General features: G+C 38.2%; 1 protein-coding gene across 3 annotated transcripts in view; it reads left to right on the forward strand.

Moving 5' to 3' along the window:
• Nucleotides 1-25943, forward strand: part of MATN2 (matrilin 2) — a 74344-nt gene extending 48401 nt beyond the window's left edge. The window contains exons 8-26 of one of the 3 annotated variants that reach the window (XM_069854416.1): nucleotides 2645-2767; nucleotides 4908-5030; nucleotides 6234-6356; nucleotides 6517-6639; nucleotides 6985-7107; nucleotides 7523-7645; nucleotides 9873-9995; nucleotides 10090-10212; nucleotides 10303-10425; nucleotides 11120-11242; nucleotides 11446-11568; nucleotides 11710-11832; nucleotides 12001-12123; nucleotides 14844-15257; nucleotides 17741-17893; nucleotides 21975-22046; nucleotides 22600-22707; nucleotides 22943-23038; nucleotides 25785-25943. In XM_069854416.1, the coding sequence (XP_069710517.1) occupies nucleotides 2645-2767; nucleotides 4908-5030; nucleotides 6234-6356; nucleotides 6517-6639; nucleotides 6985-7107; nucleotides 7523-7645; nucleotides 9873-9995; nucleotides 10090-10212; nucleotides 10303-10425; nucleotides 11120-11242; nucleotides 11446-11568; nucleotides 11710-11832; nucleotides 12001-12123; nucleotides 14844-15257; nucleotides 17741-17893; nucleotides 21975-22046; nucleotides 22600-22707; nucleotides 22943-23038; nucleotides 25785-25837 (2495 nt within the window). In that variant the 3' untranslated portion in view covers nucleotides 25838-25943. The remainder of the gene's footprint in view (nucleotides 1-2644; nucleotides 2768-4907; nucleotides 5031-6233; nucleotides 6357-6516; nucleotides 6640-6984; nucleotides 7108-7522; nucleotides 7646-9872; nucleotides 9996-10089; nucleotides 10213-10302; nucleotides 10426-11119; nucleotides 11243-11445; nucleotides 11569-11709; nucleotides 11833-12000; nucleotides 12124-14843; nucleotides 15258-17740; nucleotides 17894-21974; nucleotides 22047-22599; nucleotides 22708-22942; nucleotides 23039-25784) is intronic. The other 2 variants (XM_069854417.1, XM_069854418.1) reach the window with 2 other exon arrangements.
• The last annotated feature ends 1118 nt before the right edge of the window (nucleotides 25944-27061 follow it).

Consider the following 27061-nt stretch of genomic DNA (forward strand, 5'->3'; position numbering starts at 1 on the left):
CTTGCATAGCCAAGTATTTACAGTCCATTCTCAGATCCTCAGATCACTATCAGCTTTAACAGGTGTCCAAAGCACAGAATCCAGTGTCATTTAAGAAAAGTGAGGTTTCCTAAGCTATTTTACTTCAGGAACCCTCATGGCTGGCTTGAATTCTTCACTGTTTTTTTTCCACAGAAGTAAACTTCTGTGCCTTAGGTCAGCGTGACTGTGAACATGAATGTGTTAACATGGAAGAGTCATTTGTGTGCAAATGTCATCCTGGATACACCCAACAACACGATGGCAATACGTGCAGAAATGAGCATGTCTCACGAACTGCTGCGAGTAGTTACTGCAGTGGGGCGAGGTGTGAACAGGATGAGAAAACGCTCTTGGGATCTTTTTGAGATCTTTCTGAGCTATACAAACCTATGTAAGCGTAAAGTTCACCACGAGACAGGCCTAGTGAAGTAATGCTCTAGTGAGATCCCTGATCCAATAGAGAACTACAGTATCATCTTCTGCAATCCAAAGAACCGAGAAAATGTGTTCAGCCAAGGTGTCTGACATAAAGGCAGTGCTTCCTGTTGCACATCTGTGTCAATGCTATAGGCTAGCAAACCTAATACTGATGTATACTGCTTTGTGGAGGTATGTAGAGGATCCCCCTTTAACATGTTTACACTTTAAGAGATCTGTTCCATAAAATATCCGCTTTTAATAAGAATGTTACTAAACGAAGGATCAGTGTTGCATCAGAAGAACCCAATAAAATTGCCCACTCGATGTAACACAGTTTTTAGAAGACATTTTTACTGCAGAAAACCATTTTTCACAGCATCTAAAATGCTGGCAGCATTTTTCCCTAATATACTTAGGACATAAGTTTCCAAAGGAACACTCAGTCACTGAAATTTTAAAAAATAGTTGATTGGTCAGGGAGTAAATTTTAAAATAAATTGTGTGTGATAGAGCCATATTTAAGGAAACTTAGATGTGTTGCAAGAGCTCAGAAATATTTAACAATTATGGGACTAGGCTACGTCAATTTGAATATCTAAAAATTAATGTATCCCACTACACTCATTGTTTTTAAAAATTCTGAACCTTCCTCTGTCCCTTCACTTTCTTACTTTATTTTTATACATGTGAGGAAGCACACATAATGACCAAATTTACAGTTATACTGATTTCTGTAGGCTGGTAATTAACAACTCTGTGATTACTCCACTCTGAAAGAATGTGGTAAAAGATTCCACGTGAGAACCCAAAATATTTAAATGTTATCATTCAAGTTTGTGTGGGTGTTTGTATTGTAAGAGATGGTGCCAAACAGATGCAATTTTTCACATAAAATTGGGGGGGAGTATTTTTTTTTCTCCCACATTTTTTGTGCGCACAGAGAATTTACACAAGCCTCTTCATGATGATGTAAACTCTTGGAAAAAGGGGAATGTTCCAGCTGGAACTTGCTCTAGCTAGCAAAAATTGATGCCTCAGCTTCACTTGTTCAAGCCAACGTTATCTCTGTCTATATATAATGGTAAACCTAGACCAATTATTGCAAACACATTGCAATATTACTAATATAACTATTGCTTACTTTAATAAACTAATAAAGAACAATATTTAGAACTAAGTAATTTCACATGAAGTACAGAATTTTTTTAATGTAAACAAATAGCTGCCAAAGTGCCTGTTTCCATCTGTGAATGATTTGCAAATAGACACATGAGATTGTTTGTGTCTGAGAACTCCACTACTTTTAATAAAGTTAAGCTAAAGTGATTTGGGACTGTACAACTAAAAATATCCGTTAACAAGTCAGCAATAGAATATTACGAGGAAGTCCAGTATAAAGTTTTTTCCTATACTGATGGAGACAGCAGATGACACAGTACATCTGCAAATGCACAGATCTCACCCTACTGCTTTGCTGTCCATTCTATGAGGCAGTGTAATTTTTAAAGCAAATTCACATCTCTCTCTCTCTCTTCCTCTACCCTTCATCTTTTACACAACCAGTTGCACACAAGACTAAAAAAATTCCATTCATCTTACTTGGAACAGGAATAGGAAAATCAAAGAAAAGGAACATATTGAGACACTCTCACATTCATAACTTGTATCTGTCCCCCACAAAGCTTTAACTGCCTGGACCTGTTGGCAGGTTAAAGTTTTAAATTGGTGATTCCACATCCTGTTGAAAAAGAATTTACTCTTTATTAAATAAACTGAAAGCCATCACTCCTACTTCAGGAGTAACTAATATTCATACTTTCTTTCTGAGAAAATTTTGTGGTGAACAAAAGAGAGAGTCTTGCTTTTTAAACAAAGAAAGCATGATTCTGTGGGTAAGACCAGGCTGGATTTCAAGGTTCTTCCTACACTCCACTTCATGTTAGTTTCCCTTTGTGATTTTTGGCAAGGGAGATCTGCACTTCATCAAGTTTGTTATCTGCCAAGTGGTGGTGTTGTACTCATTTCACTTAGGTCTTATTAATAAACTCAGGTTACTCAAATAGGTGGGGATATTACATAGATAAATAACTGTACTGGTCTTTTTCCCTTGCTCTGCAAAGACATTGTGTACTGACTGCAGTGTCATAGTGTACATATCTAAGACTCCAATGTCGTTTCTTCAATTATTATCACATATCTACAGGAGTGGACCACTGTGCTGAAAGCAATCATGGATGTGAGCAATTGTGTCTAAATACTGGTGTCTCCTATGTTTGTCAGTGCTCTGAAGGATTTGTCATCAATGAGGACCTAAAAACCTGCACTCGTAAGTCTTGTGAGAACCTCCTTGATCTGAGTTCACCTGGGAAAGGTTTCTGTTTTCATAAAGGGAAGAAGACACACCCTTAATTTATTCTTAGTCTGCATTTTAGTAATACTTTATTAATGACTTGAAAGCAGAAACAGACAGAAAAAGGACTTAATAAAGGATGCTTGTCAAGATAACTAAATCCTCATACATTCATTTTTGGAAGATCTGTTCATCCTCAGGTGCTGAGGACAGTTTTTCAGCCACATGACATGTCATCTTGACAGCAGTTCCCCCCAGGCAAACTGCATCAGTTTACATGGGGCAAGAGAAGTGAAAGTCCCACACTGAGATTTACATTTTGCATGGGAATCCTTCATAAGTGAACAAAAGTTTTCCTGACAGCTCTCCACTCTTTATACTATCATTGAGAAACATTGCAGTTTCACAAATAGCTGAATTGCCTCCTTCACCGGAAAACTAATGTGCATAAAGGGCCAGGAAAACAGGAATGTCAATGAATTTTGCCTGTTGGCAAAAAAAAGTTTTCCTGGACCTCCTTGATGAGAGGGTTTTGGCCACCTTTTCTGCAGATTTTGGAGGTATGTTATTTTCCAAGCTTGGTGAGTGTTGGAGCAGCTCCAGAGTTTGTTCCTTTTCTTGCACTCAGGCAAAACAGTTTTAAAAGAAGTCAAGTGCTCAGTCACAAAATTTATCTAGGAAGAACTGTGGCAAACCAGAAAAGGCAATTTGTCTTTGTCTTCAACCTCCTCTTTGCCTCTATACGAACCTTTTTACCCCCATTCAATACCTTGACAAACTTTGCTTCTGTCTGCCACTGCAACTCTCTTGAAAGAGGCAGACAGTAATGCAAAAGCAGAATTATTGTATGTGTAGCAGTGATAGGGTCTCCTAGAAAAAAAATTACCTAGTTATTTATGTAGAAGAACCACTGGGGATTTAGAAACAGCCAAACTATGGCATCTTATCAACTAGTAAATAAAAAAATCTATTTGCCTTTGTAGTAAAAAAAGGTAAGGTTTTCACTCTTATTTTCCTCCAGGCTGTACTTAGACACCTATCAGCAGCATCAAAACAGTCCTGTGGCTTCTAGAACCCCCCTGTGCAATGAAACTGAGTCTTTGTGAATAGCTTCTCTTCTTGCCAGCATAGCCCTCTCCTTAGATATTAGAAACGAGATTTGTCCTATTCCCAAGCTCTAGATGAGTTGTTGAAACTTTGTGGATGGTTTTAGGCTATCATGAATCATAGAATTGTTTAGGTTGAAAAAGATCTTTAAGATTATAGAGTCCAGCTGTCCAACCCATGGAAAGAGATATAACAGAGATTTCCTAAATGAGCAGCTGAAAGAGAGAGATTAACATTTAACATATACCACTCCTAATGGGAAAACATCTGGGAATTGCAATTCTGTTGTCATATACACAGATGCAAGTATAATTTAGACAGCTGTAGATCACCTAAATGGTAAACAGTTTTGTATTCTGACAAATAGTTACAGAAGAGTGACACGGTGTGTGTAAGCCATTAGACAGTATCAAGTGCTGCCTGCAGGGTCCCATGGGTCCTGTGATTTTGTATTATAGAGAAGAAACACTTAGGAAAAAATGAGGTGAAAAATAGACAATATTTGATAGTATATATCATTTGCAATTATTTGCAAAACCATGTACAGTCTAAGCAAAGCTCACTGAGGTCCCTGAGGGGTTTTCTTCTTGCTGCCATAGCAGGGAACCGACACCTTCACACAGGGCCATTTAGAGACTGTATTTTAACAAAGTTCACAAGGTAGTTTTTATATTTTTACTATTGTCTTATATAAAATAATTGCTAAATTGTTTTGGTTTGGTTTTTTTTTTAATTCAATTTGTACATACTGAAACATGGACTCTGTTGAGCTATGTTAAGCATAGAAAAGTATGATTTCTCAGCTCTGCTTAAAGCAACCAATGGAAACTACACCACAAGGCCCTCTTACATTTTATTGAAGCTATATTTATATTATCAGATAAGGAAATTGATTGTTTTTTAAGCTATTTGGTGTATTTGTATTTACTTGCCATGCAAATACTAGAAATGAAAAAGAATTGATTCATTATTGGCTTAGGTTTTTTAATAACTTCAATTGCTCCTGCAGGAGTTGACTATTGTGCTCTGAGTGATCATGGATGTGAACATTTGTGTGTAAATGGTGACAGATCTTATACTTGTCAGTGTTTTGAAGGATACAGGCTTCGTAACGATGGGAAAACATGTAAACGTAAGTTATTATTCAGCAAATCTGAGCCAGCTTTTTATTACACGCGTAAGAGATATCTGTAAGATAGGATTTGATTGCCTAAATGTTGTTAACCGGTGTCATTTTAAATGCTTGACAATTCCCAGAGTTCGTAGTTTCCCCTTTGGTGTCACAGTTGGCAGCAGTATGTCAATATACTGGATATGTTAAGGCATCTAAAAGGGCACTGGCTGCATAGTTTTAGGCACTTGAATTACAGCCTAAATGTTGGTGCCATTAAACAAGTAGCCCTGAAATTAGACAGTTGTGGATCCAAAACTATTTTATTCTGACATCCATTTTTACATGAGACAATTGTAATATTCTTCTCAAATTAAGGCAATAATATATAATGTTTCTAAATTCGTATACAGCATGAAGCTTGAAATATGATTAATGGAAAGTTCATTTTGTCCAGGGTGGGGTAAGGATGACTGCAAAAGAGATATCATAATTGCATTATACATTTGACTGCATTATGCAGTTATGATGAATGGCAAACATCAAGGAAAAATTAATTGCAAATTTTTCTCCATTTTTATATCTTTGATCACTATGATAGTTATTTTGAAACATGAATTATATCGAAATTCTGTATCAGAAAACCCCACGGAATTTCTGCTTGCCCAATTAAAGCTGACAATTTTCCATAATTTCACAGCGGGATCATATAATTTGTCTTTCTCACCACCCTTAAATGCTGCATACACCGAACTTCTGTAATCTTACTTTACAGAAAAATGACAAACACATTCTGAACTTAAGCACGGAGAAAAAAGAAAATCATAACTTTTTCAAGTCTGAGCAGGTTCATTACTGAAGATAAAAAGATGATGATAGAAAGATCCGTTTCTCACCAGAAAGTTTACTTGAAATGTGGATATGGATTTACATGCGTTTGAAAATCCCTGTGGGTTGCTAATTTGCATGACAGGACACGTGAAATTTTACAAATTCTAGAACAGGAACAGTACACTTTTCCTTAGTAGGAAAGGTGTAAAATTAGCAAGGCAAAGATGTACCTTTTTGTTACAACAAAAAAAAGGCAGCAAGAGCTCTAAGTGATTTGCAGGATTAAATCCAGTATACTAGCAAGGACAAGAGCATTCAGTACCTGGGATCTGTAAGACTTTGAACATCTTGTCCTTAACTAATACAATTTTTTATCTATTAAATTATTCCTAGGTAAAAATGTCTGCAAATCAGTCAACCATGGCTGTGAGCATATTTGTGCTAGTGCTGACAATTCCTACATCTGCAAGTGTCATGAGGGATTCATATTGAGAGAAGATGGCAAGACGTGTAGAAGTGAGTGACAAGTATCTATGGAACATTTTTGCATGTGCATCAGGCAAGGAAAGAAACAGGTTTTCATTTCTTACTGGGAAAATAAAACCCTTTCTTTCGATACCTACATTTTTTTAACATGTTTTCTTTCAAAACTTATATTTATATCAATCATTCCCAGGACGGGACATCTGCAAATCAGTCAGCCATGGCTGTGAGCATATTTGCGTTACTGAGGATGACTCCTATGTTTGCAAGTGTCATGAAGGTTTTCTGCTGAGAGAAGATGGGAAAACATGCAGACGTAAGTACTCTGAAAATTACTCAGACTTTTATCTACAGTATATAGATTTGTGGAAGTGTGCTGAAAAATACAACCGTTTATTGTTATAATGTAGCAGTAGTATCGTTATACCTCCCAGAAGCTTATAAGAGACTCGGGACAGAAATAGTGTATTTTAATAGCTGAACTGGAGACAAAAAAGATTCACAGTTTTTCAGGTAATAAGAGTTAGAAGAGTTTGCTGCCTAAATTTTGCACATTTTTTTTCCCAGTGATATCAGTAGGCCTAATAGAAGCAATTATTTCTCTCTGCAAAATACGTTCACTGTAGATGTGCTTTAACCAAATATTATCAACTGTTCTCAGATAAAGACGTTTGCAGTGCAGTTGACCATGGCTGTGAACATGTTTGTGTTAATGCTGATGAGTCGTACATCTGCCAGTGTTATGAGGGATTTTCACTTAGGAAAGATGGAAAAACATGTAGAAGTAAGTATCCTTATCTTTAATAAAGGATTTCCTTTATAATCTGTGCATTTGAAGACATGTTTTAAATACTGACAACCTTTTTTTTTTTGAGATAAAAATGTTTGCAACTCTCTTGACCATGTTTGCATGAATACTGATAGTTCATATATTTGTCAGTGCTATGAGGGTTTTATTTTAAGGGAAGATAAGAAAATGTGTAGAAGTAAGTGATTTTATGTTACTGTATTTTTTTGCTCTCAGGGGTGTACTGAAGAAGCATATTTTGTTAGAGGTGGGTCTTCTTGTAGGAGATTTTGCCTAATAAAAAAGAGGATAAATTCTTTATTTACTAGGAGCTTATTATTATTAGTCTTTAAAGTTTTGGAAGTGTCCTCATTCATCAAACTGTAGTAAATAAAATTTAAATTATTCCTAGATAATGACATCTGCAAATCAGTCAGTCACGGCTGTGAACATCTTTGTGTTAATAATGATGATTCATACACTTGCCAATGCCATGACGGATTTGTACTGAGGCAAGATGGGAAAACATGCCGCAGTAAGTTGCTTATCAATAAAAGAAGAAATTTCATTTTCCTCTTATTAGGTGCTTGTCCACTGACTAATAGTAGTTAGAATGGAATATTGTTCTTTATATCTTATACAACTTCTATGAATTAATTATTGATTGAACTACAGATATGTTTCAGAAAATCAGCTAATTTCAAGGTCTGAATGTAGCTTTTAAAATGTGAAGTTCATTTCTAGATTGAGTATGTTAGTTTTAATTTCAAGCACAGGATGTTGCTGTGTTTTACTTTGATTGGTTGGAGTTCTAATTGTCACTGTGTTGTTCTGTGTATAGTTGTGCAGATCATGACTTAACCTGTTCCTTAACCTCTTAGCATGTTCTTTTGTAAATGATAAGCAGATGAAACTCCTTCAGGCTCTTTAGACATTTCCTAATCTTTTCATAAGTCTGTTATTGCTCCCCTAAAACCTCTGCTATTTATCAGCATCCTTGTGGGGGCACTGCAGTGGTACAGCCTCCTAATAGGAAACACAGCAGGGTCCAGGGTAGAGGAACTATAACTCAATTATTATTTGAATCTACCTATCTTTGTCTTTTTTTTATCTTTTTAAAAAGAATCTGGCTTTTTTAATGGCCAAATAAAGCATCAGTCTGTGACCAAAATATTCTGCTAGCACTTTTATTCCGGTAGTTATCTACCATGATCATAAAGTGTTTAAGAGTCTCAGTCACATACATGTCCTGCATCCTTTAAGTACAGCCTTCATTCTTTGTTTCTAAATGTATAAGCTTAGTACTGTCTCTTTTAAAATACATATAATATGCTGTTACGTACCTTGCAAAAAAAATCATGTCTCCATATATCGACAGCTGCTCTAATTTTATTTACCATTCTCTCAAAACTGGTGTAACCTACAAACTTTGTCAGTGATTATTTTGTATTTTCTTTTGGATTGTTATGTAGTAGAGGAGCAGGTGAGATTCTTAGAAAGAAAGCCACTTGTTACTCCCCCATTTACAATTTATTTTGAAGACCTCTCTAGCCAGTGTTAATCTATGTAATGTTGGTTCTGTAGTCTGTTTCCTTAATAAATATAAATACAAAGACTACTGCCTTACTGAATGCTCCATTGTATGAACGCGGAAATAATACACTTTATTTTAATTACCCCCCCTTCTCCCATCCCAAAATGTGGCTCATATTTTCTTTCAGAAACATAAAATTCATTCTTTTGAAGAAGTAGCATGCCTCCTGCCTGCTGATTTATATTTGACTTTGCTTATAAACAAAAAAATTTTTCTGAGTTACACACAGATGTGTATAAGCAGATGCTAAATTTTTCTTGCTTTTTATTTGCTATAATGGGATCTAGTTTAGATTGCCATGTCTTAAATGTAATGCCTATTGTCCTTTGTAGTAGTTTTTGGAAGGTTTGTATTGGCAGCATGAGATCTCAAGGTAATTTGGCTAAGATTGAAGTTCTTGTAAAAATATAATTTTTTCTTCCCTACACATTATAGCTAAGTGTTTTGCTGAAGAGTCAGTCTGAACTTCACTGTCAGTACTGTTCTACATTCTATGTAAAGGTAGCTCTCCACTAGCAAGTGAGAATACTTTCTTTTGTGTTGCAGTGAAAATTAAACAGGGAATGCTGATAGATGGCTCCATTTCCTTCATTATTTTCTCCCCATGTGTCCTTCTTGAAGAGGTTTTAACCAACTGGTTTTTACACTGCTGTCATACAAATCCTCACATTAATTTTCAGCAGTATCAGTTAGATTTTGTTCATCCTCTCAAATGAGTAGTTCCTATTCTTCTGGGGTTTGTTTCTGCAGACTTTTGGCAATAGATGTAAGGAAGAATTATTTTGCTTCATGTCCTCTGGTGTTTTGCTTAATTTTGTTTTAACCAGCATGAATTTGTGCTAAATGACTGTACTGAATTATTCCCTCTTCTCAGCCTTACTGCTCTTAATGTAAAATCTTCCTCCTTAATCTATTCAGACTAGTCCTGAAATAATTTATTGCCAGTGGGAGGCCATCCAAACCATCCAATTCTTTCTGCTCATATGGTAAAGAACTCGTGCTTCACATAAGCTAAGCTGTCTATCATTTAACTAGGTAGAGATTTGGTTTCTGTTTGCAGGCTTCCACCCTCTTTGCTCACAGGATTACCCCCAAAGTCTCTGTATTTATTATATTAAAAAAAAGTTTAACTAATAAATGACATTAAATATTATCTAACTATTCCCAGGCAAGGATATTTGCAAATCAGTCAGCCACGGCTGTGAACATATTTGTGTTAATGCTGGTGATTCATTTGTTTGTATGTGTCAGGAGGGATTCCTGCTAAGAGAAGATGGAAAAACATGCAAAAGTAAGTAGTCTGATATTTATCAGCGTACGTTTTATCTGCAGCTCATGCTTGTGTAGAAGTGCATTAACCATCAAAAGCCATCATCTGTTTTCAGATAAAGACCTTTGCAAATCAGTCAACCATGGCTGTGAACATGTTTGTGTTAATACTGATGATTCCTATATCTGTAAATGCCATGATGGATTCCTGCTGAGAGAAGATGGGAAAACCTGCAGAAGTAAGTAGCATGAGAACTCAGTTTGGTGAGTTGCACATATAATTAATGTCTCTGCTGATGCCTGTTGACTACCAACTCTTCTGTTTGCAGACAAGGATGTTTGTAATTCAGTCAGCCATGGCTGTGAACAAATTTGTGTGAATACTGAAGATTCCTACATCTGCAAATGTAGTGAAAAATTCGTACTAAGTGAAGATGGAAAGACATGTAGATGTGAGTAGCCTGAGCTATAAAAGCATGTTTCTATTTGAGGCTGTCTTGGTTTTGGCTGGGGTGGAGTTAATTTTCTTCCTAGTAGCTGGTATAGTGCTGTGGTTTAGATTTAGAATGACAATAACGTTGATAACATCCTGATGTTTTACTGAGTCAAGGACTTTCAAGTTTCTGTGCCTAGCCAGCTGGGAGGCTGGAAGTGCACAAGAAGCTGGGAGGGGGCACAGCCAGGACAGCTGACCGAAACTGGCCAGAGGGATATTTCATACCACATGATGTCATGCTCAGCATATAAACTGGGGGAAGCTGGCTGGGGAGCTGGCAGGGGGCAGGATTGCTGGTTGGGTATGAGCTGTGTATTGGTCAGCAGATGGTAAGCAATGGTATTGTGCATCACTTGTTTAGTATATTCTTTTATCATTATTATTATTATTTTCTCTTCCTTTGCTATTAAACTATCTTTATCTCAATCCATGAGGTTTTTTTCCAGTTCTCTCCCCCGTCCCACTGCTGGGGATTGGGGGACAGCTGTGTGGTGCACAGTTGTCAGCGGAGTTTAAACCATATCAGAGGCTTTTAAGTATTGTGGCTGTGAGCATTTCTACGTGTACATTTGTGATATCCAGCTATTTGAGTTGCTTAAAAAAAGATATTATCTCTCCCTAATGAACCTCACAAACTTCACTCTTCTCAGATAAAGATATTTGCAACTCAGTTGATCATGGCTGTGAACATACTTGTGTTAATACTGATGATTCCTATATCTGCAAGTGTCATGAGGACTTCATACTGAGGGAAGATGGGAAAACTTGCAGAAGTAAGTTATTTAATCTTTGGTTTGCACTTTGTGACCTGTGAATGAGATACACTATGCAATGGTAGCGTGTTATTTCTGTCATTAATACAGAATCAGTTCATGGAAGTAAGCATCTTCGTGGAAGACAATTGCTATAATTTTGACAATTTGTAGAAGTTATTTACCTTGTTAACTGTGCTAAAGAATATTTTCATTATTCCAAGGTAAAAATATCTGCAAAACAGTCAACCACGGTTGTGAACATGTCTGCGTTCCAACTGGCGATTCATACATGTGTCAGTGTCACAAGGGATTTGTATTGAGGCGAGACAGGAAAACATGTAGGAGTGAGTAGCTGAAACTTTTACGGGGAATACATTTTTTCAATCATAAAAGAAATAACAGACTTAATTTCACTCAAAGCTTATTCACGCCAATTTTGCATTTAAGAAATTGTCTAATAAGGAAATTTTCTTAACAATTCTTAGATAAAGACCTGTGTATATCCATCGACCATGGCTGTGAACATGTGTGCATTAATAATAATAATTCATACAGCTGTCAATGCCATGAGGGTTTTGTCCTGCGACAAGATGGGAAAACATGTCGAAGTAAGTAACTGAATACACTTGAATATGCCAGTCTTCTCTGGCAGTGCCACATAAACAAATAAAAATGCTGTACTCTATCGTCATACATTCTTCAAATATCATGTTTGGAGTCTTTGCATTTATATCTCTGTTAAATAGTATACATATTAATATTTTTATTTTTCCTAGATAAAGATGTCTGCAAATCAGTTGCCCATGGTTGTGAACATATTTGTGTTAATAATGATGATTCATACATCTGCAAATGCCAGGAGGGATATGTACTCAAAGAGGATCAGAAAACATGCAGAAGTAAGTACATTTTATTTAGAAAGCATATGTGGTTTTTATTTCTAAAATTACTTGACCTCACTTCAAAAAAAATCAAATACTTGAAAGCCCAAAGCATACGTAAGTGTGATGGAAAATGTCTTGAATGATTAACTTGATGCTCTGATAAGCAAAAGATAAACAAATTGAAACAGTTGTTTTGGTATAGCATCAAGTATAATAGTAATAATTCTGTCCAAACATCTAGAAAGAAGCCAACATGAAATCTAATTATCAAGGAATGTGCACTTTAATCAGATTCATATACTGCAGAGCTTTTATCTTTATATACTCCATTTTAAAATATTATTAATTCTGTTTGCTTATCTTCTAACATGAAACGGTTAGAGTATGACATGCTTTATCTCATAAACCCGTAATAGTGGAGGAGGACCTTTTCTACTGGAACTAAGTGAAAACATTTATTGTACAAAAATGGATGTCTTAGTTTGCTATAATATCCTATTATTACCAAAAGAATGGTAACATGTTCATGACTGATCTCAAGTCTAACTGAAACCATTCACTGCTGCCCTATCTTGGCTTATACAATGGTATTGAGATGGTTCTGATATTCATATTCACTGCACTTCCATTGCCTTAGAATATGTGACACATCTTTTCCTCAGATGACTGCAGAAAGGAATTCTTGAACAGCATTTCTAAAATAGAACTATTGTCTAAGAAGAAAAGCCCAAGCTTTAAAGCTGAAAATTCCTTAATCCTACACTGACTTGCTAACAGATATCTTCAGTAACTTCTGCAGTCAAAGCAGAAATAAATGTGAAAAGAATGTACATACAGTTCTCTCTTGTGAGAGATCTACTCTGATAACTTTCACTCTCGAGGTATTTAAAGATCCCAAATCCTCACATAATGCCCGCCAGGCAATACCTTCGGGCTCTGTTAGTCTAGTCTGCAGTCAGCTTAAATAATTAGAAATGTCACAGACCTTTCCAGTTACCGTGTACAACGCACAGACATTTAGAAATCTTAACACACATGAAAAATATCGTTGTTTTCCGTGATAGAAGGCAGAGACAAAGAGCACTTGTAGAAGTTTTGAGTAGTGATCTAGTTCATGGCATACACTTGAGGCAGAATCATAGTATATATATATATAATAGCTGATGGATGTTTCAGTAATGTTTTGAAACTCTCTAATGACAGTGTCACCGATTTCAGCGTTTCAAGTAATCTGGTTTCTTGCTATAACCTTTTTAATATGTTTTTCCCTAACAAGCACCTGTCTTTACAGCAGATGAAGCCATTTGCTACCTTATCTATTCACATGAAAACAACAGATTTATTGTCTTGTTTGGAAGGGTATTATGTTCATATTCATCTTTCCTTAAGCAAACAATCTCTGCTCCTTCAAATGTTCTTTACATGTCATAGTTGCTAAATATCTCATTGCTCTCACTGTGAAACTTAGGACTCTCCAGTTTGTCTCTAAAGGCGATACCCAGAGCTGAGCACTGTATTCATCTGAGACTTGCAAACTACTGAATGCAGCTGCACAATTCTCTCTTGTATTGTGTTCACATCATTTTTCCTGTACAAACATCAAGGTCAAAGTTCCTTTGGTCCAGACTGAGATGCATAACTAACGTTCCTTAGTATGGCAAATTCTCCCTGGAAGGTACGTTAGAGCTGAGCATCTCCGCAGCCATTGTAAAAAGCACACTAGTCTATGTCTGCTAGAGGCATTTGCTTTCCAGAATAAAAATACACCTGGCAGAACCAGTCTGCAGCTTTGAAGACATTTTCCAGGCCCAAAATTCCCTAACCTTGTCGTGGATACAGGGTGCCTACAAACAGCTTTGGTTTTTGCATGTGCACCTGCCAAGAAGTATGAGAACTCCAAATTTGTTGGCCTCCTGGATTCTCTCCCAGCTTTAATGGGTAAACCAGAAAAGGTTAATTTCAGCAATACATAATCTTTCTAATTATAAGATTGTTAGAGAGCTACAATCAAAAGAAAAAAAACTTATAAACAATTCTGATCCATGTGCATTTTCTGAATTTTGCCCCCAGCCTTGAACCTCAACCTATGCTCTAGGGCAAGCTACCTAACCCTTCTTCTCTTGCTCAGCCTTCCCCAGGCTCTTTGGCTTTTGCTTCACTGTTCCCTGCCACTCCTAGATTTTCACCTTGTATATAAATGTGGCTTCACTGATTCATTCCTTTCTACCACCTTTACCTTTCTGCTAGTTTTGCAGCATAAAGATGGTTTCAATGATTCTCCTCCATGTCTTTCATTGCTGGTCAGCTACACAAATGTAGAAGTAGCACACTGGCTATCCTTGGAAGAAAATCCTTGGAAGAAAATGATGGCAATTCAGTCTCTGTGTCCTAGCTAAGTTCTTCAGTTATACAGTTCTCTCCACTTAGTATTCATTCTTAAAAAAAATGCTGATTGTTGCTGTATTTTTAGGAGTTGTAGAATTCTACAAAGCAATATGTCCTGGTAAATACTCACTGTGATTATACTTTTGTTAAATCCTTGGTCCTAGGCACACCCTTAGCTTTTGATATAGACCATACACAGCATCTTTAGACCCACTGGCAAGACTGGATGAGCCAGGAACAAGATATTCTATGTGATCTCTGGGTTTATGCAGTCCTTGAGTATCGAGTTCCCTTTTCCACCTTTTCGGGGGATTTTTCATGATCTTAACACTCTGCTGCTTATTTCATAGGATGCACTGAAGGCCCAGTCGACCTGGTGTTTGTGATTGATGGATCAAAAAGTCTTGGAGAGGAAAATTTTGAAATTGTAAAACAATTTGTCTCAGGAATCTTGGATACACTTGAGATATCACCCAAAGCTGCTCGAGTTGGTTTGCTTCAGTATTCCACTGAAGTTCGCACAGAGTTTACATTAAGGCAGTTCAGCTCAGCCAAAGATATGAAGAAAGCTGTATCGCAAATGAAATACATGGGGCGAGGGTCCATGACAGGACTGGCTCTGAAGCAAATGTTTGAGAGAAGCTTCACAGAAACAGAAGGAGCGAGGCCATTTTCAGCTAATGTGCCTCGAATCTCCATAGTGTTTACGGATGGACGAGCCCAAGATGAAGTGTCTGAGTGGGCTGCTAGAGCAAAACGAAATGGTAAGTGGAGTTGTATTTTGACTCATTCTAAGAGGCAAATATTGTTAACAATAAGATGTAGTAATAGTATATATGTGCTATAGTATGTGCTAATGAAGACAGCATTTGCCATAGCAGTCTGGCTGGTACAGTGACCACTGCAGCAGAATATCAGGTCCTTAATGTTCACAGAAGCCTTTGCTATGATGCACGTGTGTCATGTCTAGTGCAGGACCATGATTAATATCTCACCACTGGGGTTCTGTGCCATCCACACATAGTAACACAACCCACAGGGCATGCCATGCAGTGCCCTGAACATATCCCCTAAGGGTAGATATTTGATACAGAGAATCAAGAACACTGGGAACTTAATAAAAAATCGTAAGAAAACAACAACAAAACCCCAACCTATCATTTTGACATTCAGAAATCCATCCTCCTGAGAAATACTATGGTAATAACTGGTTATGTTACTTTTAATTTACATGTATTCTGTATTTTTAACTGATTTTGTACTGCTGATGGTGTTCTGGAAGGTAGATGGGTCCTCTTTACAAAAGAATATACCTGAAGTGCTGTGTATCTTTCTGTTTCTACGTGCCTCAGCAGCTGATTTGCTGAAATGCAACTGAAAACTGGTGATTTTTAATTCAGAATATGTCTGGGCAAAAATCCATCCTCTAGAACTCCTGTACCACAAATCAGAAACTTTTCAACTGTTTAGCAGAGTCAACTGAAAAATTTCAAGGCTTTTCAATAAATTCTTTTCTTTATAAAATATTTTATGAGAAACTGCTTTCAGAACCATGGCTGATGGCCCACAATACAGAGAAAATAGCCAGACACTAGAAGATGCTTCACCTCTTCTTTCTGTTCTTGTTTTATTGACTTGATATATCACTTATAACCTGATACATAATTAGTATAGTGTTGGTCAGAAATTATACCTCTCTGTATGGAGAAAAGGGAAAAATGTCCAAGGATGAGAATAGCATGTGCTAACAAGGGTGCCATTACAATAAAATTTAAACAAAGTGGGTTTTAAAATATTAAAAAATCCCTACAAGTTTATACACTAGCTAGTGAGATCTGGAAAAGTACATAGGGGATTTACAGGACTGAAGAAAGAAAGAAGTAGAAGCCAACCTTGCTTACTTGCTGAATGAAACCTCAGCCCCAGATATTTATAACGCTACAAGCCAAATCTATCCCCTGTGTAATTGCATTGTAGGCAGTGTAGTAATGCTGAATATGAAATTCGCCTTGCATGCTTTATCACTGATATCTCCAAGTCTTTAAAAAGCAACAGGCATCAGCTGACTGGTCCATTCATTAAACTGAATCAGCTTCTGGTGGATATTTTACTTTCCTGGCTAAAGTGCATTGCACTGGTAGGAAGATTCATGACAAAAAGTAAGGAGATGCTTACGTTAAATGTTCAAGAGTTGGAAAATGCATATTTTATGATGTTATCAGACCCAGCATTCTTCAACAAAAAAGTTAAAGCTGCAATTCAGTGAGTGTGTAGCTGTTAATAACCCATGCTAATAAAGCAATCTCCTGAACCTAAGTTTTATCTGAAACCAACAAGGAAGGCAGCTTCTGCTCTTAAATCTTATAAATAAGAGCTGGAAATACTATGAAGCTAATAGTTGTATTATGAATCACAAAATCAGTACTAGTTGTGGATACTTTCTAAGCCAGAAACGATGTAAAAAGAAACATTTTATCTGATCATATGTTCACAAGAATAAAAAATATAACTGCTGAAAAGGGGGATATTGAAGATCACTGATTTGTATTTGTTGCTTGTCTAAAATCTGTTCCGTGAAAGAACTGTGAACCACTTCCTCCTTTCCTGCTCTCAGTGAAGAAAACCACAAATCCTCATTTACTTTCTCCCTAGAATCTCTGCAGGGAAAATGGTTTTTCTCTGCTAGCCCACAAATCATTTATTTCCCATGTTCTTACTTTCATATGTCCACTATTGTCCCTTACAGTGCAAGAATCCAGCCTCAACATGCTGTGAGGACTTCAATGAAACATTACCCATTTAGATTTTTCTAAAACATTATGGCCACCTTTCAGGATTCTGCCCCATTTCCCAGCATATGACAGGTCTTTCCACCAACCCAGTAATTAGCTTCATTACACACACCTTACATACACAGACATATACAAACCAGGATCTGGGAGGCTGACTTGTGTGAATCTTACAGATGTTTTGCAGTACCCTTTCTGGGTTCATTTACTATCAATGGTGCCCAGACACTTCTTATCTCTTTAGCTTAAAAACTATCTGTTAATTACAGCAAAGCAGCGAAACACATTTCTCATTAAAGCATATTAAGTGTGTTCAATTTTAAAGTTACACAGCACATACACTTCTTGTGCTCTTTCTCTCTCTCTAAAACAACTAATACTCATGTTTTACTTTGATGGAGGAAGAAGGGTTTAGAATTGGTGATGTAATAATTAAATGCAATTTCTTTGGGATTTAGGTATAATTATCTACGCCATTGGAATAGGAAAAGCAATTGAGGAAGAACTGCTGGAAATCGCTTCTGAGCCATCATATAAACATCTCTTTTATGCTGAGGACTTCACCGCTATGGAGGACATAAGTGAAGAGCTAAGAGCCCAAATCTGTGAAGGTAACAGCATTCCATTTCTATTGAGATAGAAGAGGAATGAATACTTACAGATTTTTTGCAGGCCTAAAAGGACAGCTAGTGTCATAGTACAGGTCATAGATCACTGGTGTCGGGCATTGCAAGGCATAAGTCACTCATGATAATTTTTCTGCCCTTTAAGATGTGAACAACATATACCCTTAATCTACCAGCAAGGAATATAATAATTGTCTTTCATTTTCATAAGGGTTGCATAAAATGTACACTTCTGTGCAGAGAATCAATTGCTCCCTCCCCTTTATTTTCCTGCAGTTAAGTTAGCCATACACCGAACCCCACCCTGACAAAGACACATGATCTACTTGATTAGGAATATAGGAAAATAATCAGGGATTTGTAGTGTCTTAATGAGAACTAAAAAAAAAATTACTCTTAACCAGTGGCAAAAACCTAAACCACAGCAAAACAAACCATCGAGAGCTGTTGTGCATATTTATAGAAGACTCAAAATAGTTCATTGAACATATATTCACAGCCACAAAGGGTGGATCTGGGTTACGCATAAGCTCCCAGTTTTGCTCTGCAAACGTGAAAGTGACTGTCCTCACTCTGGCATGAACAGCCTCTATATAAACATTCCCAGTTTAAGTTTTGCAATGGGAATGGGGAAAGTGAACAGGAATGAAAGCTGTTCATCCAGAGAAAGGACAGCACATACCTCCCACTCACACATTCCCAGGTACACAGTATTATTAGTACATACAAATTTATACCTGAAACACAATTCAGAAAATCAGGCATAAATTGTGCAAGATTGTTTGATTTTCACTAGCTTTTATTTGGTTGTTTTTCTTGGAATGAACTGCAAACATCTTTTATTTTCTTCTGTAATGTTACAGTGTAAAATTGGCTGGCAAGCACTAGTGCATTTCTTCCTCATACAGATGTCAAGGAGAATCTGAAAAATAATAATCTGAAAATGTTTCTTAGCTCATATATTTTTCATCTTTTTCTCAGTCTTAAGAAGCCCTAGTTCCACCTTTCTGAAATACAAAATACTATGCTAATATGAAGCCAAGCCTATTCAATTAAGTTTCTGATTAGGCAGATAATCTGCTGATGACAGCATGTCATCCTAAAAGCTTGGGGAGACGCCAAAGCCAAAACTATCTGGCAACCGGTATAAAAATTCTCACTCATTAGCAAACCCCAGAGCTCAGTGATGGAAATGCATCCTTGAGGTACCCAGAAAATGCCTCAAGTGGTGTCTAGCAACCACGATTTTGGGGTTTTTTTAACTACATTACTTACCATATGAAAAATAAGCAAATCCTGCCCCTTTGTGGCAGTTTTTAGACTACACCTCTAGTAACCGGGCAGAGCTGGTGCCTCTCAGCTTCTGCCCTCCTCTCTCACCCACAGGCAATGCCTCACACCTGCAAATCCAGGACTGTTTTTCTGGACACTTCAGGACTACCTATTTCTCATTGACTCACTTCACCAGAAATTCTGCCTCCAAGCTTGTTAAACAAGCTGAAAAGTTCTACGCTCCCCCCCGCCCCCTCTGTTTTGGTTTATAGTCTAAATTTTTTTCCACCTTTGCAGCAGCAGTAATTTCATTTTTACTCCAGTCTTGGTCCTTAGCTGAGGACTGCTGAGGATCCAGCACTGGGAGACCCTCTGAACCTCACAGACTCCACTAACAAAGCCTCACACCCCCAGTCTCAGCTGTGGATAGGTCGCACGTTTCCAAGTAAAGTAGAACCCCCCAAATCTCCTTTAGGGTAAGGATTTTTCTTTTTATTCTGCAAGAAAGCATTAACCTTGTAGAACAGCTGCTGATTGCTATTAATTATTCTTGACAACCAGTAGCAAAAAAAAAAAAAGAAAAAGTGGCTTTCTCTATTGCTTCTTATAAGGAGGAATTCAGTCAGAAGGCTCCCATTCATTGCCTTCGTTAATGTTCATTTCTCATCTGACTGGAAGCACTAACGAGGCTATACTGACATCATACTTAATATGCACTCATCATGACTGCCTCTTCACCCGTGTTCTGAGCATGTGCAGTGAGAGCTTTTCATTACATGGTCACATACTATTTATGTCACAAGACTCAGCCTGATCAGATGACAGTGCCCAGCAGTCCGCTGGTTTAACATTCTGTTCTCCTTCCAAACTGTGGATCATTATCACTGCTGCAAATAGTCAGCCACTGCTTTTGAAAACAGTTTTTCATAGGCTTTTCATAACAAAATATTTAGGTTTCATTACAAAAGAGAACACTAAAACAAAACATTAATTTTAGCATTGTACCTCAACAAGTTTGAATATTTACTTCCACTGCACTGACTTCACGAAGGGACTCAGTCAGGATTAACAGCCTCTGTAGCTACTTGTCTGATTATTTTACAGCTTTACAGAGGTGATGAGATCAGAAATCCTTGGGCCCCAACCAGTTTTCTGAAGAGGAGTTTCTGAAATGTCTGGTTCCCATACCAAACTGGACGCCTGCCACACCTCTAACAGTGTATCTATCAATCTTCTTTCCTGTCCTTTACATCTGAATCATAATTACTTGTCTATACCAGCCCAGTGTCCAAATCTCAGACTTTTCAAGTCTTTTCCTCTGCCTTTCCTAGACAGCCTCCTCGCTAGCCTACAGCTCTTAAATGACTTCTAGAACAAGTCATTATCTGGATAAGATGAACCTTGAGTGTTTGACTACATTTCTTCCCTCCTACACTGGAAATCTCACCATTCTTGTTCCCAGCTGATCATTCACCCACTAGACTCCTCACCTTGTTTGTTTCATTCCTTATGTCACAATCACATCCCACACCCCTCAGCCATGAACTCTTTTCCACCAGCTGGTTTCCAGACATTTTGATATGCATAAATATTGTAGTTCTGCCCACTGAACTCTGGTCTTACTGAACGAGTCATCTCTGTTCATTCCCTGTTCTTCATGCTCAGTCACTCCCACCCAGGTCTCACCTTAACACAGTTGCATATCATTATGCATGTCAAAATTCACAGAATCACAAGGTTGGAAAAGACCCACAGGATCGAGTCCAACCATTCCTATCACTAGGCCAACACTAGACCAATGCACTAGAAAAACAGAGATCCCAACAGTTCTAACAAACCCACAGGGCCCAGAACATCTCCCGCTTCCCTATAACATCGTCGTGGCACATCCAGATAGTTTGCCACACCACCTTTTACGTCCACATATTCAGTGAGGGAACTCGGAATATATTGCCAGAGAGGGAGTCCCAGATGCTCAGTCTGCTCCCCTGACATACTTGATCAAGTCACGTAGTTGTTAAATGTGTGTTCTTCAGTTCATCTGAGCCATTAAGGGCTCCACAGTTAATTGAAGGTGAAGCATTTATTTTCTAGAAAAGAACCCGTTCTTAAGGAACCAAAGCTCCCTCTACACTACCCTCTTGCGGCAAGAAAGAGGTACCGCAGTGACTCACGAGGGGGTTAAACCTACACGTGAACCAGGCATCCATCTCTCTCCAAATATCCTTTGACTGAAGAGACGGGTATGCGCAGTCTAAAATTCCTACATTTAAAAGGCTGCGCTTCATGAATTAGTGAACTTGTATTTGATTTGCTAAAGTTCTAAGCAAAATTAAACTCTATCCTTCTCATTGAAGCACTTCCAACTCCCCTATCAATGTTCCCCACTATAAAGAGGAAAACTAAAGGAGAAAGAAATTTCTTCCTCCTGTGAGAAGTTTTTATTCTTACTTAGTTCACCCTAAAGGGTTGATGGATGACAATGAAACATGCAAGAATTTTCACTAAAGGACACAAAGTAGGTTGTTGTCATGTCAGATTGCTTCACTACTATTAATCTATTCATAAAGCACCTCTGGTTTTGGAATAGTTGATTTGATAGTCTTGAGTTGAATGGTGGTTCCTGGAGTTTCCACCAACACTGGACCTCTTCTAAACTGCACAGGTATGAGGCATTCTTCATGTGTCATGAGACACAAGGACCGAGTTACTGGTATGAAACATCTCAATTTCTACAGAATGTGAACACTTTGGTTTGTGATTTCATTTCTTTTGGCAATTTTTTTCTTACCAGCTCTGAAAGAGTCAGCTCACCAGCAGAATCCATCATCTGGGAGGCTTCGTAAGACTGGTTCACAGCCTTCAGGTTGGCTGTTTTAACTGTGTCCTTCTGCCTCCCCAGATCATTGCTAAGTTGCCTCTTCATGCTGCCTCCTGTAGATATCCCTAACAATTGTTCATCCTGTTCCCCCTCCTACCTGCCTTCAGGCTATCCTCCTTTCTGCGATTCAGATCTGCTTTGTACAAAAAAAAAAAAATTGAGATTCACTGTAACAAACGCATGGCCGCATGCTTCTTATACCATCCAGATTAAATACTTCATGGGGAAACTTCTATTTCCACATTGTGCTTGATATTTTAAAGCATGTCCAGCTTTCAGTCACTTCTGTTTCTCAATGGGACCTTCACAACTTCCTTTCAGTTCTGCGACCCACAACTTAAATCATGTGTACAGCAAACTAAGCTGCTAGGCTGTATTCCTTCTCATCTTTGTATCCATAGTCCTCTCCATGAGCAATCCTCACTGCAATCAGTGAGATTATTCACTAATTAAGGAGAACTCTGTGCATGTGAGTAGCAAAAACATACGGTATAATTAAGTGGGTTTGATTTTTAGACTTTTGGGGGGTTTCCTGCAGGACCTGAATCAACCACAATAGCCATCACAGATGTCATTGCCTGTCCCAATCTTGCAATACACCACAAGTATCTCTTTGAAGACAGTCACACTCACTCAGCAACAACAGGTAATCAGGTTGCCTTTGTTTAGAATAATCCTGACTGCTTTTCGAATATACAGCCCTAAGTGTTGTGCGTGCTATTTTCCAGCATTTACAAAGTGTGCCCCAGAGCATTCCTTTGGATGTTGACCTGTTTTCAGTGTATAAAAGCTGCTCTGCATTTTTAAGTCCTTGTCATTTCCTCCCCCTTCCCACTCCATCTATTCAGCATTTAGCCTATGCTTGCCTGCTTGTTTTTCAGCAAAAGCTTCAAAAGATAAAGACCAGTGCAAGTGTGAAAACCTTGTGACATTCCAGAACTACGCAACCAATGAAGTAAGAAAACTCACCCAGCGATATATCCTTTCAGAATAATTGCTTCTTGCATGTAAGAGAAGGGGGGCAGGTTAAAAGAAACTGTAATTGTAACACATCAAGTCTAAGCCGTCTCCATAGCCCAAATCAATCTACTGCAGTGAAAAGCTGAACTACTTAACAGATAAAGGTAATCTCCAAGAAGCAAGGCTTTCAAGGCTTGAAATCTGCATCTCTCTCATACAGGGGACTGAATTATTAATAAGGATCTTAACTTTTAATAATCCCTAACCGCTTCAGGGACAGCAATGAAATGACTGGTCAAATTCAAGACTAACACTCTCTGCTTTAGGTTATTTCTTCAGATGTATTGAAACAGTATTTACTGGCTACTGGAGTCAGAATATCAGATGTTTCCCTTCTGAACTGCTTGGTGAAGTGCCAGAGGCAGTGAGTCACTTAAAACTCTCCTCCAAATGAATAGGAATTCAAAGGACTGAGGGCTGATTAATTTTGCATTAAAAAATATGCAAATAAAAATTAGCTAAGTGCAGCTCAATAGCGTTTTTCCTCCCCACAAGTCAGTGTCTTCTCAAGGGAGCTGTTAGTAGAGTAGCCTTCACACTATCTGTAACATCCACCAGATGTCTCGGGGGATAACAGCAGCAAACCAGCAACACAACTTTCTGTAGTATCTTGCATCATGCAGTATTTATGCAGCAAATTCCTGTGTCTTCTTGATGAAAGCTGCTTCTGCCTAATCAAATAAATAGTAAGACATCACATCTTCTATTTAAGTTTCCTAGCTGTGTGCAAGATCAATAAGCACTTACCTTCTGCAGAGAAGAATGCAGCAATACCAACAGCTCGTAACCCTGTGCTCCCTGGACAGAACAGCCTCAGGCTGAGGAACCTGTGGAGTGCAGTCTGCCCAGAGTCAGGCTACCAGGGGCTCTGTCAACCAGTTCAGACCTTACCTCCAGCTATTTTGTAGAGCTGCAGCAACCACCTTATCTCCCTCACCTCCAAAGTGAATCAGCAGGTAGCTTAAGGAATAATGTTCTGATCACTCATTTATTTTAAATTACGCCATATAAAGTAAAATTACTTCACGAAGTGGGGGACTGCAAGGTTATTGCAAGGTGCTTCAAATGCTCTCATCAACATTTATACTTCTCTGAAGCGACTTCACCAGTCTCCAAACATGTCATCCAGACACATGTAGTTCCAACCCAGATGCTGACAAGAAAGGAGACCACTCCTTCCCCCCTCGGCAGAAGCCTTAGCCTCTTTAATCTCCTGAGCTGGGCTACAGGGAACTCTGAGCTTCCTCAAAAAGTCTTTTTGCTTTACTATCCGAGAAGGCAACCCTGTGATTTTTAAGAGTCTGAGGACTCGACACAATGGAAAAGCTGCTGGCACTGAGCTGGATATACACATTTTGATAGGAAGAGTGCCAAGCACTTCCCCAGCGCACTCTGCAACCACTGCTTTGAACAACAACCTACCCAGTTTCCCTGCCATCACAAACCCCATTTCTCTGCCTTATCTGAATGCAGGGCAGCTCAGGCACTAAGCAATAGACTACTTCTTGGTGACTGCAGAAGACTGCTGGCAAATCCCCATCCAGAGGGGGAGAAAACTAGATACAGTTACAGTATATATATTTTGAGGGACCAATCCAAATGGATCATTTGTATCCAACTATATTTAACTTTTTCTATTACCAGATGAACAGTTTCTACTGCTTGAATTTTGCTCCCTCAAGGCCTGAGAAACATTGATGTTGCATAGGAAGGATCTCAAAGGATGCCAGTGTGCATCCCTCCTGCATGACAGTTGAGGACTTTCAAACACAAACCCTATCTATGCATGGGCAGGCTAGTGCCAATTTCTAACAGCCCCCAGCCAAAGGTTTTTGTTTTGTTTTTAAACATACCCAGTTCTCTACTTTTCCTTATGCAAGACATTAAAACATTGAAATCAAAGACACTAGACAAACACACAATGAATGGGATGGAATAACTTAATCCTTCTAAGGTGAGCCTAAGTGCTTTGTTTTCTCTTGATGCTAGGGCTCCTTTTCCTCAGCTTCCCCGAGCTCCAGCCTTAACACGGCTCTTGCAGAGGGGTGGGCAGGTAACCAGCCTCCTCTTGCAGCAGACACAGCATTCCTGTGAGCTGGAGCTGCTTATCAGAAAATGGATGCTGTACACCACTTTAAACTGCTACAGCTTCCTACTTTCAGTGGAACCAGCCCTAGATCCATGGAGCTTGTTGTGCTTTATTCCACATCTATCAGAAAACCACTGGCTTTGTGGAAACGGTACCCTACACTCCATCACCACAGGGCAGAAATACACAACCGCCATCACACACTCTTACTGCAGTCACGGAGCTCATAGAGTTTTATGATCTACTGTTGGCTTACATAAAGTTTTCCATGTGACTAAGTGAAGCATTTTTTAAACAGCATTAGCCGGGATAATTTTGCTTCCCTTTAAAATAGACGAAAATGGCCAGTTTTCAGAACCACCAGCCTGAAAAGCTGCAGCCTGAACTCCATGGTGAGGTATGCCTGCTGACAGGGCTTCACACAGCTTTCTCAACTCAGCTGATCAAAGTAGAGCATGAAAATGCAGAAGAGCATTATATCAGAAATTACTGAGAGTTAAAGAGGGTAATAAAGAGGAGAAACAAAGGCAAGTTCATGGACCATAGCAATCAGGCAACTGACATTTTTCTATTAATGCATCCTATCAGTAGCTCTTTCCTTAACTTTTGTCTACTGGAAGAAATGACGAAGAGAATGGAAGAACTGGAAAACCGGCTAAAATACTGACCAAAATTTGAAGTGTATATTACACTGTATATTTATACATACAAACTTGTCAGAGCTATTTTCTTAAACTGGTTCAAAGTAAAATAACAAATCCTTGTGCCTGGAGTAGAGAAGAATATTTTTGGATCCTGGCATCCATATACAATGTGTTCTGTCTTGCATTGATTGAAGATAAGAAATGTTGAAAATTTTATATATATATATAAACAATTTAGTAACTAGCTAAAATTCTAATTAAGCAGAACTAAACTGAAATAAGCTATGCAAAATAATAAAATGCTGTTATTTTTTTGAAGTGAAACCTCCATGTTTTGAAGTACTTTTAGGGTACAATTTTATTTGGCTTGCTTTTTTGCATTTCCCTCCGCTCACTCTGCCAGTGTTTGAAGCACCCTATCTGTGTGGACATATACAGTTCTCTATACACACACATAAGTGGGACAGCATTCACAGCAATTAGATTTCAACCAATGTTCTTCAAACAAGAGTAGACTACTGAAATCAGCTGGAGGCAAAAATACAAATTTATACATTTGTGTTGAAACTGTAATGAAAGTAAATGCACAAAGTGCAAAGTCTGCTGCATTATCAAGGTATCACAATCCGAAGGCTCAAGTATTTTCTCCTCTCCACATCCAGACCATGCAACTTCTCCTTTTCTGTTCCTTGGCAGCATTCAGTGATTCTCTAACTTCCCTGAATGCAACTAGTATTTTAATGATGAAAACATTCTTTGGGCAATACAACTAGCTGCACACCTGTTTGTCAAACATGAAGATAGAAATGAAAATTGCAAATTGGTTCCAGCCATTTTGGCCAACTGAAGTGCTTTAAAGTTCTACTCCTTCCCCTTGACAGCACAGGCTCTCTTCTGCTAGCTCTACTTTCACACTAACAGCAGTATCTAAACTATCTCTTGAACCAATTCAAATCTGTGGTTTAATAGGTAGAGACACCAGCGCTTCGTCCCTTGCTCTGACACTCACTGGCTTGCCTCTTTACTGTCTCCAAATATACAACCTCATCTACTCTGTATCAGAAGTAGTTGCAACAAGATCGGATTAAGTGATCTCAGGTAAGCTAATAAGCGTACATGGCTATGTAACAGAAAGCTTTAAAAGGTACTTCGTACTTTGGCAGACAGAATGTAAACTCTGCAAGGATATCAGTTCATACTGATTTTCTTTATGTGTTTTTTTGCACATCAGCAAAGTGCTGGCACCT

The sequence above is a fragment of the Phaenicophaeus curvirostris genome, chromosome 3 (genome assembly GCF_032191515.1).
Source record: "Phaenicophaeus curvirostris isolate KB17595 chromosome 3, BPBGC_Pcur_1.0, whole genome shotgun sequence".
Lineage (NCBI taxonomy): Eukaryota > Metazoa > Chordata > Aves > Cuculiformes > Cuculidae > Phaenicophaeus > Phaenicophaeus curvirostris.